The sequence below is a fragment of the Carassius carassius genome, unplaced genomic scaffold, assembly GCF_963082965.1.
Source record: "Carassius carassius unplaced genomic scaffold, fCarCar2.1 SCAFFOLD_119, whole genome shotgun sequence".
In the NCBI taxonomy this organism is placed as follows: domain Eukaryota; kingdom Metazoa; phylum Chordata; class Actinopteri; order Cypriniformes; family Cyprinidae; genus Carassius; species Carassius carassius.
Window position 1 is genome coordinate 17389 of NW_026775151.1, and position 22156 is coordinate 39544.

The window sequence follows — 22156 nt, forward strand, 5'->3', positions numbered from 1 at the left end:
ACTCTACAGTGATTCTAGACAGAGATCAGTATATTTATGAAGCTAAGAGACAACTAGCTGTGAGTGACCACTATCGGGCTCTTGAAGAACCGATATATACAGAGACCATCGATGAAGTAAGAGAAATTTTAGAAGAAATGTGCTCGAAGAAAATCATTAATGGGGCTCAGAAGGAATATTTAATAGGTGACGGCCCACCTAGGCCTAGAAGATTTTATTTATTACCTAAAATACATAAGGCACCCAAGGGCTGGAGTATCCCCTTTCAGATACCTCCAGGAAGACCTATCGTCTCGGATTGTAACAGTGAAACTTACTATGTTGCTGAGTATCTAGAGCACTTTCTCAACCCTCTTTCTATCAGACACCCCAGTTATCTAAAAGACACATATGATTTTATTTCCAGAATTGGCAGATTAAAAATTCCTCCAAGCGCCATTCTCTTTACAATTGATATCGATAGTTTATATACTAACATTGAGACAGAAGTTGGCCTTGAGGCAGTCAAAAAGTTCATGAAAAAATTTCCTGATTCTAAAAGACCTGATGATTACATTTTAAAACTGCTTGAGATTAACTTAACTAAAAACGATTTCGAATTCGACTCCAAATTTTATCTTCAAATAAAAGGCACTGCAATGGGCAAAAAGTTTGCCCCCTCGTACGCCAATATATTTATGGCGGACTGGGAAGAGTCTGCTTTAGCCTCAGCAGAGAAAAAACCATTTGCCTATTATAGGTTTCTGGACGACATCTGGGGTGTCTGGACTCACTCGATGGCTGATTTTGTCACTTTTACTGAACATCTGAATACACACCAAACCTCAATAAAGATCAAATTCACAGTTAATGATTCTGAGGTCAATTTCCTGGACGTCGTGTCCTATAAGGGCCCCAACTTCCTCTCCACAGGAAAGCTGGATTTTAGAGTATATTTTAAAGAGACGGATACACACTCACTCTTACATAAACACAGTTTCCACCCTAAACACACTTTCAGGGGGATTGTGAAGTCACAATTACTCAGATTTAAACGCATTTGCACAGAACAGACATTTTTCTTTACAGCAACAAACACTCTTTTCAAGGCCTTGAGACAACGCGGATACTCACGCTCTTTCTTGAGAAATATACTTAAATCTTTTGACACACCTAAATCTCTGCCTGCCCCGGACACGACAAACAGGAATAAAATTATACCTTTGGTGACACATTACTCGTGCTTCAGTATACAGCTCAACCAGGCCATTAAATCTAATTTTACTCGGTTCTTGACTTCCACAAATTTTCTACAACACCATAAACCTATCGCGGCCTATAGGAGGAACAAAAATATCTTAGATGTTTTAGTACAGAGCAAACTCCCGACTCCTTCGCCTAAAGGCCGGATAGGCAAGTGCAAATATTTCATCCCATCGAGATGGGTCAAGAACAGATTTAATGGCCAGGTTTTCAAGTTGTCTCGTTCTCTGTCACATGAGAGTGTAAATTGTATTTATCTCATATACTGTCTCAAATGTCGAAAGCAGTATGTCGGCCAGACCAAGAATGAACTGAGAGTGAGAGCATACCAACACGCACACAATATAGTACACAAAATAGAAAAACGCAGGCTCCTGGTTAAACATTTTTTGGCTCATGGCCTCGACTCCCTCCGAATCACAGGGCTCCAAACCAATCCACTATGGTCTCTGAAAGAACGCCTGAGAGCCGAGAGTAGATGGATTAAACGTTTGGATACCCTGCACCCGAGGGGACTGAATGAGACATAATTCTGAGATTTCTTTCTTCTATCTTTCTACTCTTTATTTTGCTACCCTTTTGACTCTCTTTTTTAGACTTGCACACCTCTTTTCTATGGTCAAACACACCACAACCCTAAACTTAACCGTTAGTAACCCCTATGGCTATACCCACCCTCGCCCTAAACCTACCCGTCAGTAACCCCTGTGGCTATACCCACCCTGGCCCTAAACCTACCCGTCAGTAACCCCTGTGGCTATACCCGCCCTGTCCCTAAACTTACCCAACAGTAACCACGGTGACATCACGGCCCTTAACCTAACCACTCTAACCCTGGACTACTCGGGGGGTGCGTGTCTGTGAGCTTGGCCTGGCTTGGATCGGCGTTTAGTGGTCAGTGGACGAATGGACCGAGCACAACCAGGTTCAGACCTTAGGTTTGAACCTTGGACGTTTCATTCCCCTAACCCTAACCCTAACCCTAACCCTAACCCTAACTCTAACCCCTATGGCTATACCCACCCTCGCCCTAAACCTACCCGTCAGTAACCCCTGTGGCTATACCCACCCTGGCCCTAAACCTACCCGTCAGTAACCCCTGTGGCTATACCCGCCCTGTCCCTAAACTTACCCAACAGTAACCACGGTGACATCACGGCCCTTAACCTAACCACTCTAACCCTGGACTACTCGGGGGGTGCGTGTCTGTGAGCTTGGCCTGGCTTGGATCGGCGTTTAGTGGTCAGTGGACGAATGGACCGAGCACAACCAGGTTCAGACCTTAGGTTTGAACCTTGGACGTTTCATTCCCCTAATCCCTATAACCTAACCCTAACTCTAACCCTAACTAACTCTAACTCTAACCCTAACCCTAACCCTAACACAGTAAAAACCTCCTGACAACCAACCGAAAAATCCTCTGGTCCCTCCCACCTACATCCCCTCAGAAGACTAGAATTAAATACGCAGACCAGGAGAGGATAGACCTGTCCGGGCCACACCTCCCCCCTAGGAGCCTGTCCGGGCCCGGTCCGCTCCCCCTTCCTCCTCCCCCCAGACCCAAGGTCCAAGGAGACGAGGGAGGGAGCAAAAACATATATACCCCTTGTCAACCCCCCCACCCTTAAAAAATAGAGCAATCAACCCCAGGTCCCTCCCAGACCTTCAAATCCCACCAGGATAGAGAAATAGCACAGACTCCCTGGGTGCAGAAGGTGCAAGGCCCCTGAACAAGCCAACTCCAAACCGGCGAACCCAGCCCGGGCCCAAGGGCCCCAGACCGAGTAATCCCGGCCCGTATCACACCCCCTACCCGATGAGATCAGAATAGGCAGGAAGGCCCCCACCCACTAGTTTGTGGTTTTCCGATATATCACGTCCGATGGCAGTGGCGATAGAGGGGGTTGTGTGAAAATTACAACAGCTCCCCCCAATGGGACGCACGTCCCTCAGAGGTTTGGAATGGGGAGCTGAGGCAAGGCACTGGCCGACGCTCGTCTGAATATATCGGCTCCCCTTCCGGGGGAATTTGGCGCCCGAGCAGGCTTGTGGGCCCCCCCAGAAATTCAGAGAATAAAATCCCAAATCCCTCCCAGATCTTCAAATCCCACCAGCACCTTGAATACAGAAGGTGCAAGGCCCCTGAACAAGCCAACTCCGAACCGGCGAACCCAGCCCGAGCCCCAGGGGCCCAGACTGAGTAATTCCGGCCCGGCATCACACCTTCCCCCAATCCCTACAAGTGATCCAAGCTCCCTGGGTGCAGAAGCTGCAAGGCCCCTGAACAAGCCAACTCTGAACCGGCGAACCCGGCCCGAGCCCGAAGGCCCAGACCGAGTAATCCCAGCCCGGCATCACACCCCCTACCCGGCGAGACCAGAAGAGTAATGGGGAGCCCCTACCCACTAGTCTGTGGTTTTCCGGTATATCATGTCCGATGGCTCTGGCGATAATCTTTTTTCTTTAAATATTACAACAGCTACACCCTAATGGGTTAGGGCTGTGTAAATATTTCCACAGCTCCCCCCATTGGGGTGCACGTCCCTCAAAGGTTTGGAATAGGGAGCTGAGACAAGGCACTGGCCGACGCTCGTCTGAATATACCGGTTCCCCTTCCAGGGGAAATTGGCGCCCGAGCAGGCTAGTGGGCCCCCCAATAATCTAGAACATGAATTCCCACCCCAAAGAACCAACCCCCCCACTGAGAGAACCAAGCCCCGACAAGGCGCATGAATTTCCAGACAAAGAGCCTAAACTGACCCTAGCCCGTATCCTCCACAGACCTTCGACCTCCCGGTTCATCAATCCCACTGCCCCAGACGCTCTCCCCATCTCCAGCCCACTCAGATCCCATCTTGCAGACCAGACGGCTCGAGCCCATGGGACTCACCTGGCACATGGCCCTGTTAATCAATCCCCGGGACCGATGAATACCCTGAAGCCCTTACAAAATCTATCCATCTGTGTCTCCCAACTGGGAGGCGCCCTCCATTTATCTAGTCGAAACCCACTTCTGAAAGCACCAGAAAATCTAGCCACCGCCGCCTGCTTTTATGCTACAACCACCCCCGGCTGTCTGAGCCCACTTTACAAATCAAGGCAAGAAAATCCTGAACTGGACTCTTCCACTAGCCCTATCCCCCTATATTTCCCCACCCCCCACCTGGTGCGACAAATATAGCTAGGAAAAGATGTGTTCCTCCCCATAGAAGACGGGGCTCCAATTAAGGCCTGTTAGCCCCAGGCCACCTGCCCTGCGTGCTCTCCAAGTGGACCCAGGGAGGCTGGATACTCACCGTGCAAGTGACCCTTCGTTAACACCGCAAGGTATTCGGGTCACCTGATAAAAAAGCCCAACCCCAGACTTCAACCGCCCGCTCATTCCCCACCGGCCGAGTAAGACAATTCTCAAATAACTATTATGATGACTTTTGTTCCACCCGCTTAAATGATAAAAGTACTTGCGCTGTAAAAACTATTAAGATTGTGTCTGTTCCCCGAATAGTGAGGTCAAAATATAATGTAGGATCTAGAAAAAATCTTATCGTAATTAAACCAGAAAAATGTAAAGTAAATGAACAAAAACAATTTTTAAAGTTTGGGCTCATAAATATTAGATCACTCACACCCAAAGCAGTTATTGTAAATGAAATGATCACAGATAATAGTTTTGTTGTACTCTGCTTGACTGAAACCTGGCTAAAACCAAATGATTATTTTGGTCTAAATGAGTCTACTCCACCGAACTACTGTTATAAGCATGAGCCCCGTCAGACTGGTCGTGGCGGAGGTGTTGCAACAATATATAGTGATATTCTCAATGTTACCCAGAAAACAGGATACAGGTTTAACTCTTTTGAAATACTTCTGCTAAATGTTACACTGTCAGACATGCAAAAGAAATCTAATGTATCTCTTGCTCTGGCTACTGTGTATAGACCACCAGGGCCGTATACAGAATTCCTAAAAGAATTTGCAGATTTCCTCTCAGACCTTCTAGTTACAGTTGATAAGGCGCTAATCATGGGAGATTTTAATATTCACGTTGATAATGCAAATGATACATTAGGACTTGCGTTTACTGACCTAATAAACTCATTTGGAGTCAAGCAAAATGTCACCGGGCCCACTCATCGTTTTAATCATACACTAGATTTAATTATATCGCATGGAATCGATCTTACTGCTATAGATATTGTACCCCAAAGTGATGATATTACAGACCATTTTCTTGTATTGTGCATGCTGCGTATAACTGATATTAACTATATGTCTCAGCGATACCGTCTGGGCAGAACTATTGTTCCAGCCACCAAAGAAAGATTGGTTTAGATCCTACCTGTCTGATCGCTACCATTTTGTTTACTTAAATGGGGTGTCATATCATTTATCATCAGTAAAATATGGAGTGCCACAAGGATCCGTCCTAGGTCCCCTTCTATTTTCAATATACATGTTGCCCCTTGGTAATATTATTAGAAAATACGGAATTAGCTTCCACTGTTATGCTGATGATACTCAGCTATATATCTCAACGAGACCAGATGAAACTTCCCAATTATCTAAGCTAACAGAGTGTGTTAAAAATTTAAAAGATTGGATGACAAATAATTTTCTCCAATTAAATTCGGATAAGAGATATTAATTATTGGACCAAAAAACACTACACAGAATCTTGTAGATTACAATCTGCAACTAGACGGATGTACTGTTACGTCCTCTACAGTCAGAAATCTGGGTGTTATATTAGACAGCAATTTGTCTTTTGAAAATCATATTTCCAATGTTACAAAAACTGCATTCTTCCATCTTAGAAACATTGCCAAGCTACGAAACATGTTATCTGTTTCTGATGCAGAAAAGCTAGTTCATGCATTCATGACCTCTAGACTGGACTATTGTAATGCACTTCTAGGTGGTTGTCCTGCATCTTCAATAAACAAGCTACAGGTAGTCCAAAATGCAGCAGCTAGAGTCCTTACGAGGTCAAGAAAATATGATCATATTACCCCAATTTTACAGTCTCTGCACTGGCTACCTATTAAGTTCCGAATCAGTTACAAATTATCATTACTTACCTATAAGGCCCTAAATGGTCTAGCTCCTGCGTACCTAACTAGCCTTCTACCACGTTACAACCCATCACGCACCCTAAGGTCACAAAACGCTGGACTTTTGGTAGTTCCTAGGATAGCAAAGTCCACTAAAGGAGGTAGAGCTTTCTCACATTTGGCTCCCAAACTCTGGAATAGCCTTCCTGATAATGTTCGGGGTTCAGACACACTCTCTCTGTTTAAATCTAGATTAAAAACACATCTCTTTCGCCAAGCATATGAAAAATGTATCTTTTAAATTGTGAGTGTAGTTGCATCTGATCAAATGTGCATTTTTATTCTTTAGCTTGTGTTAAACTAATTTTACTTTGTTGGAACATCAGCTATGCTAATGATGTCTCTATTTTGTTTCTATGTTTTGCCACGGGATTTACACAAGCTCCAGTCTGGATCCAGAACACCTGAGAAGAGATGATGCTGACCCTCAGAGGACCCCAGATGATCCTAACCTTGAATCAACAACAGAACTAAATAATTATTGCTACATGTGTGACTGCATCATATGATAACTATTAATTAATAATATTGATAGTTCATCGTCTAGCTGACTACGTCTTGTATTATTTTTTTTATTTTATTTTTTATAAAATCCTGTCAAACGTGCACAAACTACTAGCTACTACTAAATATTGTAGAAACATAATTTTCTGTAAAGTTGCTTTGTAACGATTTGTATTGTAAAAAGCGCTATACAAATAAACTTGAATTGAATTGAATTGAAGTTAGAGTTAGGGTTACCATATGTCTTCAATAGTGATGTATTAAAGTTTAGTTGAGTAATATTAACATTAGTTCGCTAACATAAGCAAACTAATATTACCAACGGAACATTTAGGCAACAGAGATCAGAAATTTAGGGTTTAATATATGAAAAATACACTTAAGTCCCCAAAAATGTCATTGGACCTGGAATACGCATTTTGATTTAGCTGTCAAGAAAACTGATTTTAAACGTTAAATACAGCTGTTTATTAGTGAAAAAATCATTATAAAACTATATAGTCTTGTCAGACATGTTTGTAGAAGCACAAGATGAGTATAATCTTTAAAATAATTTAAATAACCATCATGTGAAACTTCTAGGAGGGAGGTCTTTTAGAAGTGTGATGCCCCGCATTATTCTTCCCTGCTACCTCAAATCAGCTAGATTGAGGGAAATGTTCAAGACAACCTCTTCAGTAGTGTACCTAAGAATCATATAGTGTTTCAGCCTTTAAACACTATACACCCTCACGCTGAGGCCGGTTGCTTGTATGATCAACCCCAAGCGCGTGTCTTGTAAAAAAATGTTAATCGAGCTTGACCAGATCCACAATTGCATGGTTGCGCTCTGCGTTGAGTTTTAATATTTATATGAGTTTTCAATTTACACCAGTCATTAATAAAGAGATTGATTAGGTTCTATTGATAGGAATTTACCTGCTCTTATCATCTGATCATGGTTATATCTCTCTATTAGTGCTATCATTTTGCTTGGCAAAAAAAAAACGCTTCCGGCTTTGCTACCGTTCGGACGTTCTAGCTTACTGCTCTGCGCTTTGCTTCTTATTTCTGTACTTTTCTCTGATTTTTCTAAGATCAGCAGATCAGCACAGTCCTCAAAAAACAGATTTTTTGGCACAAACGCTAAAACTAAAAACTCTTTGGGACTGGAATAATACTACAAAAAGAAGACTTTGCCTCCACTGATTACATTCCAGAGAGGGGAAAACAACTGCCTACATTCAAACAGAAGAGAGAAAAAATGCCTCCTGTTGGATCTACTTGTTGCATAAACTGCTGCAAACTTCTACAAAGGATTGTGATTCTTGAAAAAAAGTTACTTGCTGGACTTCCAAAACAGACGGAACACTTAGTAGACCGTCGTCATGGACCCTCTCAGCATACAGCCGGTGAGTCCCATGAATCTTCTGAATCTCAACAGTTTATACCAAGTGTAGAGGAACAAGCCGAAACTGATCGCCACACTAATCAATGGCACAAACAGGGAGCGAGACCCAAAGGAACACGAAATATCAGATTGTCACGAGTTTCTCGTATTGCTGCCGTAGCTTCCTCTACCCCAGATTCGACTATGACAAGGCTTGTGAATACTGGCATTCAACCACCCCCTATACATCTTGAGAACAGATTTGAAGCATTAATGAATGTGGATGAGGAATCCCCAAATGTGATTAAACATGGATCTGATCAGCCAGCAGCTAACATCGCTACTAACAGGCGCTCAAAGTCGAGCAGACAGCGGCTTTCAGCTCAGAGCGCAGCCGAGCCAAGGACTCTGATAGTGGGTGACTCTGTTATCAGAAACATCCGTAGCAGGACTATAACAACATGCTGCCTTCCTCAAGCAACGGTCTCTGATGTGAACAAGGAACTTCAGAACATTCTGATGAAGCACAAGACTGCAAATCGAATCATCATCCATGTGGGGAAGAATGATATTCGGAAAGAGCAGTCAGAACTCCTTAAGAAGGAACGCTCTTTGAAACACTTCGAAGACTCAAAGTTCAGTCATTCATCAGTGGACCACTCCCAGCAAGGGGAACAAATATGTTTTCACGGTTGCTTGGGCTGAACACATGGCTACAAAGATCTTGTAATATAAAAGGAGTGAATTTCATTGACAACTTCAATCTTTTCTGGGGCCATAGACAATTGTTTAAACCGGATGGCCTCCACCCAAACAAACTTGGTGCTAGAGTGTTTAAGGACAATATCTACTTTTCCCTCCGTCATCCTTCAGCAGAGTGTGTCAATCCATTCAGCACACTCATACCGGGTCCGAGTTATCATGTGGTTGACATATCCCACAAGGATACTGATAACACCACGCAGCCAAAACAAGCACTGCTCATGGACACTATCCCGACTGAGCCCTGCCCACATACCTCCTCACAGACTGTGATGTATCAAAACAGCTACAAGATTCAGCACCCAGGGATTACTTTCTGGAAAACAGCCAGGGAAGCCAGGACAACATATCACAGCCACCGGAAACACCAGAGACACAGCCCATCTCACCAGACACATTATAACTTTCTCCAGCATCTCCACTTCTGTGCTTCTCACAGAAAATGGAGGAATTGGTGTATGCTGGGACTAAACTCTCTCACTCAATTTGCTGCAAGCCGGCAGATATCACAAAAAAAACGGCAGGCCCCAAAACCACCAAAGCCTGTGGTCCCTGCTCCTGCGAGAGCTCTTCGACCACTGCCACAACGCCAGGGCCCAAACCCTCTATCTGCTGAAGGTGAACCAAAAACAACTGATAGCAGCTCTCAGTGATATGTGTCGGGTCCCTGCTATAATAACAGCAACATTCACAAATGCCTACTGAACAAGCGGGAACCCAGTGTGCCTGTAGCTTTCTCTATTTCAGTTTTATCACGTGATATAAAGTCTAAGGCCATCTCAAGCCGAAGGGCAAACTCATCTAATCTGCGGCCTATTATGCATCAAACTAAGATTGATGTAAAGACACAAAGCACAGCCATCAAGTTAGCATCTTTAAACATTCGCTCACTAAAAAATAAATCATTTCTAATCAATGACTTTATAACCACAAACAATCTGGATTTTATGTTTCTAAACGAAACATGGCTTGAAGACAGCTGCAATGCAACAGCCCTTAATGAAGCAGCCCCTCCTAACTTCACTTACATGAGTGTCTGCAGGACTGTTAAGAGAGGTGGGGGTGTAGCTGCTCTATTTAAAGATGTCTATCAATGCAAGCAAGTGTCATTTGGTCAGTACTTGTCTTTTGAATATTTAGGGATTGTGCTGAAAGGTGCTCCACGCATTCTGTTTATTATTATTTACAGGCCTCCAAAATACTCTCCAGCCTTTGTTGAAGAGGTCACAGAAAAGTTATCAATGATTTCCTCAGATTTTAATTTTTTGCTATTGCAGGGGATTTTAATATTCACATAGATTCACATCCTCAAGTAATGCAGAGGTCAGACAGATTAGGCCACAATATCAAAAAGATACTATGTCGATTTTTGAAGCAACTGATAGCAAAATTCTGGAAGACATAGTGCAGCACCTAAAATCGTCAACCTGCTATCTTGACACACTTCCCAAATCTTTTTTCAAAAATGTGCTTAACTGCTTAGAAGCAGATCTTTTAGAAGCGGTGAACGCCTCACTTCTTTCTGGGACATTTCCAAACTCCTTAAAAAATGCAGTTGTTAAGCCCCTCCTGAAAAAGAGCAATCTTGATAACACAATTTTGAGCAATTTTAGACCAATATCTAATCTTCCTTTTATAGGTAAAATTATAGAAAAGGTCATTTTTAATCAGCTGAACAAATACTTAAACTCAAATGGATACCTGGACAATTTTCAATCTGGTTTTCGACCGCATCACAGCACAGAGACAGCACTCATTAAGATAATAAATGATATTCGCTTAAATTGTGACTCTGGCAAAATATCGGTGCTGGTATTGCTAGATCTCAGTGCTGCGTTTGACACTGTCGATCATAACATACTACTAGAGAGACTGGAAAACTGGGTCGGGCTTTCTGGGATGGTACTCAAATGGTTCAGGCCATACTTAGAAGGTAGAGGCTATTATGTGAGTATAGGAGAGCATAAGTCTAAGTGGACGTCCATGACATGCGGAGTCCCACAAGGGTCAATTCTTGCACCACTCTTGTTTAGCCTGTATATGCTTCCACTAAGTCAAATAATGAGAAAGAACCAAATTGCCTATCACAGCTATGCTGATGATACCCAGATTTACCTAGCCTTATCTCCAAAGGACTACAGCCCAATTGACTCCCTCTGCCAACGCATTGATGAAATTAATAGTTGGATGTGCCAGAACTTTCTTCAGTTAAACAAGGAAAAAACTGAAGTCATTGCATTTGGAGACAAACATGAAGTGTTCAAGATGAATGCATACCTTAACTCTAGAGGTCAAACAACTAAAAATCAAGTCAGGAATCTTGGTGTGATTCTGGAGACAGACCTTAGTTTCAATAGTCATGTCAAAGCAGTAACTAAATCAGCATACTATCATTTAAAAAACATTGCAAGAATTAGATGTTTTGTTTCCAGCCAAGACTTGGAGAAACTTGTTCATGCCTTCATCACCAGCAGGGTGGACTATTGTAATGGTCTCCTCACCGGCCTTCCCAAAAAGACCATTAGACAGCTGCAGCTCATCCAGAACGCTGCTGCCAGGATTCTGACTAGAACCAGAAAATATGAGCATATCACACCAGTCCTCAGGTCCTTACACTGGTTCCAGTTACATTTAGGATTGATTTTAAAGTACTTTTACTCATATATAATTCAATAAATGACCTAGGATCGAAATATATTTCAGATATGCTCACTGAATATAAGCCTAACAGACCCCTCAGATCATTAGGATCGAGTCAGTTAGAAATACCAAGGGTTCACACAACAAAAGGGGAGTCCTCCTTTAGTTACTATGCCGCCCGCAGTTGGAATCAGCTTCCAGAAGAGATCAGATGTGCTAAAACACTAGTCACATTTAAATCTAGACTTAAAACTCATCTGTTTAGCTGTGCATTTATTAAATGAGCACTCTGCAATGTCCGACCTGATTGCAATATATATTTTCACTGTTTTTTTTATTTTATTTTATTTTATGTAAAATCATTTTCTAACTGTTTTAAATTCATTTTAAATAAGTACAGTTTTAATCATTTTAAAAGTTTTAAAATTGCTTGTTTTATTCTTGTCATTATTTTTCTTCATTATTATTTTACTTTCTTTTATGTAAAGCACTTTGAATTACCATTGTGTACGAAATGTGTTTTATATATAAACTTGCCTTGCCTTGCCTTGGCAGGAAAGTAACATATCCTACAGAAAAGCATTAAAAACTGCTAGATCCGATTACTTTTCTTCTCTTTTAGAAAACAAACATAACCCCAGGTATTTATTCAATACAGTGGCTAAATATGAAAAATAAAGCCTCAACAAGTGTTGACATTTCCCAACATCACAGCAGTAATGACTTTATGAACTACTTTACTTCTAAAATCGATACTATTAGAGATAAAATTGTAACCATTCAGCCTTCAGCTACAGTATCGCATCAGACAGTGCACTATAGACCCCCTGAGGAACAGTTCCACTCATTCTCTACTATAGGAGAGGAAGAATTGTATAAACTTGTTAAATCATCTAAACCAACAACATGTATGTTAGACCCTATACCAGGGATAGGCAACTCCGGTCCTGGAGTGACACTATCCTGCAGAGTTTAGCTCCAACCCTAATTAAACACACCTGAAAAAGGCAATCAGTGTTTTCGGGATTACTACATAGATACAGGCAAGTGAGTTTTTATGAGGGCTGAAGCTAAACTCTGCAGGATAGTGGCCCTCCAGGACCGGAGTTGCCTATCCCTGCCCTATACCATCTAAGCTCCTAAAAGAGGTGCTTCCAGAAGTCATAGATCCTCTTCTGACTATTTTTAATTCCTCATTGTCATTAGGATATGTCCCCAAAACCTTCAAACGGGCTGTTATTAAGCCTCTCATCAAAAAACCATAACCTGACCTCAAAGAACTAGTTAATTATAGACCGATCTCGAATCTCCCTTTTCTGTACAAGATACTAGAAAAGGTAGTATCTTCACAATTATATTCCTTCTTAGACAAAATTGGTATCTGTGAGGATTTCCAGTCAGGATTTAGACCGTATCATAGTACTGAGACTGCTCGCCTTAGAGTTACAAAAGACCTGCTCTTATCATCTGATCGTGGGTGTATCTCTCTATTAGTTTTATTGGATCTTAGTGCTGCGTTTGACACAATTGACCACAACATTCTTTTGCATAGACTTGAACACTTTGTTGGGATTAATGGAAGTGCATTAGCATGGTTTAAATCTTACTTATATGACCGCCATCAATTCGTAGCAGTGAATGAAGATGTATCCTATCGATCACAAGTGCAGTATGGAGTACCTCAAGGCTCAGTACTAGGGCCGCTCCTCTTCAAGCTTTACATGTTACCCTTGGGAGATATCATCAGGAAACATGGTGTTAGCTTTCACTGTTATGCTGATGATACTCAGCTCTATATTTCTTCAATTTGAAAAACTAATGGAATGCATAGTCGATATAAAAAAACGGATGACGAGTAATTTCTTCCTTCTAAATTCTGAAAAAACAGAGTTGTTAATTATAGGATCTAAAAACTCTGCCTGTAATAATCTAGAATGCTGTCTAAGACTTGATGGCTGCTCTGTTAATTCTACATCATCAGTTAAGAACCTAGATGTTCTATTTGATAGCAATCTTTCCTTAGAAAGCCACGTTTCTAGCATTTGTAAAATTGCATTTTTCCATCTCAAAAATATATCTAAATTACGGCCTATGCTCTCAATGTCAAATGCAGAAATGTTAATCCATGCATTTATGACCCCAAGGTTAGATTATTGTAATGCTTTATTGGGTGGTTGTTCTGCACGCTTAGTAAACAAACTACAGCTAGTCCAAAATGCAGCAGCAAGAGTTCTTACTAGAACCAGGAAGTATGACCATATTAGCCCGGTCCTGTCAACACTGCACTGGCTCCCTATCAAACATCGTATAGATTTTAAAATATTGCTTATTACTTATAAAGCCCTGAATGGTTTAGCACCTCAGTATTTGAATGAGCTCTACATTATAATCCTCCACATCTGCTGTGTTCTCAAAACTCAGGCAATTTGATAATACCTAGAATATTAAAATCAACTTCAGTCGGCAGATCATTTTCCTATCTGGCGCATAAAGTCTGGATTACCTACCTAACATTGTTCGGTTTAGGGTTAGAAACCTAGTTGGAAATGTTGAAATGGAAAATGGAAAAAGACACTGTATTTTTTAAAGAATTAAACACTGTTGTCATGGTTAAAAGTAGGCTACAAACTTAAAAGTACACACTTTTCAGGATTTGAGGGGGAAAGAATACTGTATGTAGGTCAAAGCTACTAATTTATGAACTAAAGCAACTCTCCAAAAAACATTAGCACATCTGGAAGAATGATTTTAATCATTCATTTTAGCATAATGCTACTTCTTATCTTCGTAAAAGAAAATAAAAATCACTTGTGTGCTTACACATACACACTTACATTACACACACTGAACATAAGGCTAAATAAATAAATAAATAAATATAATCAATGTTTGAAATTAAATTCAAATTGATAAACTTCTCAACATTCGACAGTGTTGTACATTCAATATAATACAAACATAATAATAGGAAGGAAAAAAATCAGTCAACAGATCAAACTAATGCTCCTCATGATTACAGAAACATGATGATTCAGTCCAAATAGTTCAATTGTACAAGATCAGCTGAACACAGTCCGCAAACTAATCAGAGATAACTACAGAACCCACAGTATTGGTTTGTAAAAATGGACAAATGTAAAAAGCAAACGTTCTACAGGACATTCATATGGGGCGGTGCGGATCTGCTGCTGGTGTCTGTGCTTGTTCAGGCAGGTGAGAGTTTGATCTACATTAAAGGCCACAAGATGAAGAGAGTGAAAAACAGACAGTAAGAAGGAGAAGAAATGGCACCAGAGGAGGTAGGAGTTTTCCAGCATCCGATTGGGCTCGTCCATTCAGCCTTTTCCTTTTATTGGTGGGCGTGTCCCGGAGCTCGTCACGGGGGCGAGGTGACTCATCAACTGGGAGAGTGTTGCGAGGTGGAGAGAATGAGCCATAAGCCGGCCAATCATCACTGAACCGCTCACCTACTTCAGCTCCACCTCCAGAGCCACTGCCAGCCTCCACATCACCTAAACACACACACGTTTTATCACAGCTGTCATAATGGGAACTTTCCATTCTATTTTGATATTTGTATTACAATTTTAATAATGTGGGTAAATAACTAAAATGAATCTGATAACAGAAAGACACTCTCATTGCTGTTGTCTCTTTAGGAATATTCCCACAGAAATAGATGTTAAAAGAAATTAGAAGGTTGTCACCAACCCAAAAACAGACCTGATTGAGAATTTAGAGAGAGAAAATGAGAGACTAATTCACAGAATACTGATCAGCAATTTAGGTAAACAAAAACCAAATGTGTATTTGTTGTCAGTTTCACAGTAATTGAAATTTGATAAAAATTTGAAATCAGAAAAAAATCAAATCAACGCCACTCAAGAAGAGGGAGCCCTCACCTAAGTACTAACTTTTTGCTCTTTGGATTCCCCTTGTGCATGTTGAAAGATTGGACTGCCATTACGGTACTGACTCTCTGCCTGGCTTAACGAACTTTCCCTAATAAACTTCTGCAAATGGATTCTAATACTGCCTCAGCCTCCTCGTTACAAAACGTGATAATGAGTAATTGATAATTAGCAATTAACATCTGGATGGCAAATCTACACACATGCTGACTTACAGTTGTTTTGGAATAAGCTGTATTTTTGCCTGGATCAGTGTCATTTTACTATCATTAAGATACTATTATAGTTTTTATTAATACTTTGAATTAGTTTTTATTTAATTGTGTTCCTTTTCATTTAGTTAATTGCCTAGTATTTTTGCTGTATATGTCAGTAATTTTTCTGTTTTTTATATCTGTATAGGTTTTTCTAATTTTTTATTTTATTTTTATTTTAAGTTGATTTAGTACATTGTTACAATGCACTAACTAAAACTAAAGAGTTTTTTATATTTCAGTTTTATTTTAAGTAACAGAATTTGTTTATGCATTGAGTTTATGTAAATGATGTCAGTTATGGGGAAGTCATGGCCTAATGGTTAGAGACTATGATTCCTAACCCTAGGGTTGTGGGTTTGAGTCCCGGGCCAGCAATACCACGACTTACGTGCCCTTGAGCAAGGCACCGAACCCCCAACTGCTCCCTGGGCGCTGCAGCATAAATGGCTGCCCACTGCTCCGGGTGTGTGTTCACAGTGTGTGTGTGTGTGTGTGTGTGTGTGTGTGTGTGTGTGTGTGTGTGTGTTCACTGCTCTGTGTGTGCGCACTTTGGATGGGTTAAATGCAGAGCACAAATTTTGAGTATGGGTTACCCTACTTGGCTGAATGTCACTTTCACTTATGTACAAACATAAATAGTAAGCTCTAGCTGAATGTAAATGCGTTATGACATGTATTTTAATTATTATTGTAATATTTTTATTTATTGTTAATAAAGCTTTTGTACAAAAATATATAAATAGTCAAACATTTAAAAAAATAATTTTAAACCTTTGTTTTAACTGCACAAAGACAAACAGCACTTTTACATATTCAAGGAAAATCTGATTTCTTGTGCACTAGAATATGATAGAAAACCCCACTGATTTACTGCGTTCATTGCATTATTTATGTGTAAGTGTCTAAACTGCATGAGCACACTTCAGCTGAATGATATGGTTTACCCACTTTATATTAACGTTGTTACTTTCTGAACAGACAGACATGGAGATAAAAGCATGGAAACACTCACTGTCGATGAGATCCATGTCTCGTCCGTTCTGAGCATGTTTCAGTCTGTTTACAGCCACTCGCAGCTCCATGATTAACTGCCGTGTTTTGACATCTGGCCGGGTAACGTCCACCTCCATCTCTGGATTATTAATCTGATTCACCAAACCATCAGTAGTAACAGACGGCAGGTATCTACAAAACACACACGCATAAATTTGACTCGTCACACATACTTTAGCCTTCAGGAGTGTCAGGGTCCAGTCTCATACCTGCCACGTGTCTGTCCGTTCCAGCAGCGATCCTCATTGGTCACGTCAGCTGCCTTGCGTTCATCATTACAGATGGTGTGAGGCAGCGCTACCCAGAATCCTCTCATGGGCCGGAGACGTTCCTGCAGCTCCTCCACCTGATCACAGCCATCCATCAGTTATCATTATCAACACAACACTGGTCATCATTCAGTTCAGTGAAATCACCCATTAGAAAAATATCAATCAAATGAATATGTATGATTCAGCTTGATTAAAGTCAGTCTCCCAAGCCAGACCGAATCAAAGCTTGTTGGAATTGAAAGCAGATTAAACAGTCTCATTTTCTCTGCATTTGCCAGTTAGTGTTGGCAAAGTAAAATATGGTCTGATATCTGGAATTCGGATAGGATCTAATCAAACTGTGTTTAATAAGAACATCTGTAATGCTACAACAAACAGACAACCTTCAACAGACAAATATTTACACAAATGCCTGGATAATTAAGGGAGTTCATTTTATTCATATTTGAAAAGTTTAAGGGCCTTTTTGTTTTCTTTTTTTAATTTTTTTTTTTTTTTTTTCACAAACGCATGTATGTATGAAATGTCTTAGTTGGCCAAAATGTCATTATGATTTTTAGTCAGTGCCCTGCAGATTTTCCCAGTGGTTGGGTTGGGTTTGGCCAATGCATCTCACCAGTCGGTCCAGGTTTGTTCCCAATGCGGTGGTGGGTTTCTCCTCAGCGCTGTAGGTCCTGAAGGCTCTCTTGCCGTCTCTCTCTTTGGACGAGCGTTTATTTCTGGCTGGAGTTGGCCTAGGGATCCCACAGCCCTGAAAGACCTGAAACCAACACAAGCACACAAAAACAGCACTTTAGCTCAACTAGTCTCATGGAAAGATTAATACCTGTACGGCAGAAATGCTTTAACACACACAGCCCAGCTTCATTCAACATCAGTGCAACTCTCTTCTCAAGCTGGACATGCTTCAGCAAATAGGGCTGCAAATGACAACATCTGTTGATTATTTCTTCAAATAATCAGATAAAAATAGATATGAAACAGTCACTTTGTCATGACTGGTGTATACACACTGTTATATTTAAATCCAGTTATACTGTGTATTGTTATCCCTCACAGTTTTTAGCAGTGCTGGGGGAAACACATTACACTTAACGTACTCGGTTACTAACGTAACCTCGGTTCCCTGAGATGAGGGAACGAGTACTGCGTAAGCTAGCTTACGCTATGGGAAAAGGTCCCCTTTTCTCGAGAATATGAAGCCAAAAATTATCCTTAATTTTTAAATAATGTAAAACGCAGTGCTGCAGCACAGCAGACCCAAGCGAAGCGGCTCGCGCGCTTATTGGCTGTGCTGCGGCAACTGCAACAACCTATGGTGAGGCGGCGGAGAGGAACGAACCAATGGGGGCGCTTCGCACCCATTGGACGTCAGAGCGCGCCAAAATATGCGTGGCTGGAACTATATAAGCCACCGCTTCACCATAGGGATCAGGTTTTAAATCGACTGAAGCGATCACCCGGTCCGAGCACATAGCACGGCAGGTTACGCAGTACTCGTTCCCTCATCTCAGGGAACCGAGGTTACGTTAGTAACCGAGTACGTTCCCTTTCGAGAGTACTCTCGTACTGCGTAAGCTAGCTTACGCTATGGGAACACAATGTAAAACGCCGTGCGTGCTCGGGAACTTCGACCTGTCACAGCCCGAGGCGAGAGCCCGGGGCTTTATAGCAGGAGAAATCCCAGTCCCAACAGCCAACCTTAGTGAGCTTTATATAGGGAACGAAAAAAGGGGGACGTGATAAGGCTTAGCACGTCTATATAGAAAGTACCCTGGCCTGCAGGGCAGGGACTTGCAGATTATAGAATCTAATAAATGTGGACGGAGAGGCCCAGCCTGCCGCCGCACAGATATCATCCAGTGGTATCCCGCAGGACCACGCCCATGACGAGGCCATACCTCGGGTGGAATGGGCTCTGATGCCGAACGGGCAGTGAAGGCCTTTAGATTTGTAAGCCAGCGAGATAGTGTCTACTATCCATCACGATAGGCTTTGCTTCGTGGTGGCGAGACCTCGGGTGCGCCCACCAAAGCATATGAAGAGCTGGTCCGACCTCCTGAATAAGGCGGAGCGCGCAATATAGGTTTTGAGAGCCCTGACGGGGCAGATGAAGCTCGCATTGCTTTCGTCGCTTTGCGAGGAAAGGGCTGACAGCGAGATGACCTGCGCTCTGAACGGTGTTGAGAGCACCTTGGGGATATAGCCGTGTCTTGGTCTGAGAATGACTCTGGAGTCATTAGGCCCAAACTCGAGACAGTCAGCGCTTACAGATAGCGCATGTAAATCCCCCACTCGCTTGACTGAGGCCAGAGCCAGTAGAAAAGCGGTTTTGAACGAAAGAAGCTTCATATCGACAGACTGAAGCGGTTCAAAAGGGGGGCCCTTTAAGGCCTCTAGGACCGTAGACAGGTCCCAGGAAGGGATTGAAGGGGGTCGGGGAGGGTTCATCCGACGAGCTCCCTTAAGGAACGAATGACCAGTTCGTTTTTTCCCAGTGATAGGCCGGCCACCGGAGCATGAGAAGCTGCAATGGCTGCCACATACACTTTGAGCGTAGACGGGGATCTGCCCGCATCTAAACGCTCCTGTAGGAAGGAGAGTATCTCCGTCACGTCACATAAGTGAGGGTCTAGGTTCCGTGTCCCGCACCAGGTGGAGAACACTGACCATTTCTGCGCGTACAGGCGCCTGGTTGAGGGCGCTCTGGCTTCCGTAATGGTCTTTAACACTCCCTCAGGGAGGTTCCCGGGTACCCGTTGAGGGGCCATACATGAAGGGCCCAAAGTTCGGGGTGGGGATGCCAGAGCGCGCCCTTCAGCTGTGTGAGGAGATCTTTCCGCAGTGGTATTGGCCATGGGGCTGTACTGGACAGCTGCATCAGCTCGGAGAACCAAGGTTGGGTCGTCCAGAGTGGGGCTACTAGCAGCATAGCACATCTGCTCTTCCTGACCCGATCGATGACCTGCGGTAGCATCGCGACCGGTGGGAAGGCATAAAGCGGGCGTCTGGGCCAATCGAGGGCCAGCGCGTCCCTGCTCTTTGAAAAATATATTGGGCAATGAGCGTTGTCTTCTGAGGCGAAGAGGTCGACCTCTGCCCTGCCGAAGATGCTCCACATCAACTGAACCGTTTGTGGGTGAAGAGACCACTCCCCAGGGGGAACATTCGCCCTGGAAAGCATGTCCGGGCCCCGGTTCAGGATGCCAGGTACATGCGCTGCCTTTAGCGAGCGCAGATTGTAATGTGCCCATGTCAGAAGACGTTCGGTCAGGGTGTGCAAGGTTTCTGACCTGACACCACCCTGGCGATTTATGTAGGCCACCACTGACATGCTGTCTGATCTGACCAGAACATGGTGGCCCTTTAAAAATGGGAGGAAAGCTTTCAGGGATAGTTCGACCGCTATCATCTCCAGACAGTTTATGTGTAACAGTCGCTCCGGGCTCGACCAGAGGCCGGAGGCAGACCTGCCCTCGTACAGGGCGCCCCAACCGAGGTTGGATGCATCTGTCGAGACTACTTTCCATTTCGAGACAGCGCCCGTGCTTACGCCTAACTGATACCAGTTGGCTATTTTCCAAGGGGCCAGAGCTGTGATGCAGCCGTGGGTCACCCTGATGCGCACGCGGCCGGAAATCCAGGCGCGCGCTGGAACACGGTCTCTCAGCCAGCGCTGTAGTGGGCGCATGCGCAGCAGGCCCAGTTTGAGAACCGCAGAGGCTGATGCCATCAGACCTAGCATTTCCTGAAATCGTTTGAGCGGGTAAAGAGACCCGGCTTTGAACGACACGGCTAGATGCTGAATAGTGAGAGCGCGCTGTGACGTCAGACGCGCTGTACATGTCACAGAGTCTATGTCTATCCCCAAAAAGGAAATCCTCTGGCTGGGAGACAGAGCGCTCTTGACAGTGTTGATCGTGAGACCCAGGCATTCTAAATGGCTGAGGATCCAGGATCTGTGTGTCGTCAGTAGTTCCTCGGAATGGGCTAAAACTAGCCAGTCGTCGAGGTAGTTCAATACTCGCACTCCCCGCATTCTCAGGGGTGCGAGAGCGGCATCCATGCACCGTGTAAACGTACGGGGCGCTACGGAGAGGCCGAATGGAAGAACCATGTACTGATAAGTCTGCCCCTCGAAGGCGAATCTCAAGAATGGCCTGTGATGGGGTGCTATTTGAATGTGAAAGTAAGCGTCTTTCAGATCCACTGAGAAAAACCAATCCCTCGGGCGAATTTGCGCGAGTATTTGTTTGGTAGTTAACATTTTGAACGATCGCGTCATAAGCGCTTTGTTCAAACGTCTGAGATCTAGGATGGGTCTGAGACCGCCATCCTTTTTCGGTACGAGGAAGTAGCGGCTGTAAAAGCCTCGCGCTGCGCAGGGGGGACAGTTTCTATCGCCCCTTTTGCAAGAAGGTTTATCAGTTCGGCGCGAAGGACGTGTGTCATTTCGCTTTTCACTTTCGTTTCGACCACGGCGCGAAAGCGCGGCGGTCTGCGAGCGAACTGGAGCGAGTAACCTCGTTTTATTATATTCAAAACCCAATTTGATATGCCGGGGATGGCCTGCCATGCAGCGGCTCGTGCGGCTATGGGTTGAATGTGCTTCGGGCACTGGCCGCCTGTTATGAGGGGACCAGTAGCTCGAGTATGCTGTGCTTGTGACACTGTGGTGACAGCGCTTATTTGTAGGGTTGCGCACTGAGAAGTGGGCACGCGCGCTACATTTAGAGCACCTCCGGCGCGAGCGGGAAGGTGGGCATGAAAGGAGACCCGAGTGTGTCTTTGTGACACTTGGGGGAATGTGTATACATGTAGGGGTGCGTACTGTGTAGTGGGCACACTGCCTACATAGAAAAAGCTCTTTTTGTGCTTTATTGAGGTCGCCGTGAAAACGGCGTTTGTGTGCAGGCGTGCGTGCATTGTAACAGGCTCGTTTACTGCAGTATAGACATCTCCAACCGCCTTTAGTGAGGGGATTGGAGGAAGCATGTGAGGTTTCTTGTGTGGTGGTCCGGCCGCAGCGGGACTT

General features: G+C 43.4%; 1 protein-coding gene across 2 annotated transcripts in view; it reads right to left on the reverse strand.

The window, feature by feature from the left end:
• Nucleotides 1–14361: 14361 nt before the first annotated feature.
• The window catches only part of gpc2 (glypican 2), a 34824-nt gene continuing 27029 nt past the window's right edge, over nucleotides 14362–22156 (reverse strand). For both annotated transcript variants that reach the window (XM_059547497.1, XM_059547496.1), the window contains 4 exons: nucleotides 17738–17881; nucleotides 17059–17195; nucleotides 16809–16981; nucleotides 14362–15140 (listed from right to left, as the gene is read on the reverse strand). In XM_059547497.1, the coding sequence (XP_059403480.1) occupies nucleotides 14860–15140; nucleotides 16809–16981; nucleotides 17059–17195; nucleotides 17738–17881 (735 nt within the window). In that variant the 3' untranslated portion in view covers nucleotides 14362–14859. The remainder of the gene's footprint in view (nucleotides 15141–16808; nucleotides 16982–17058; nucleotides 17196–17737; nucleotides 17882–22156) is intronic.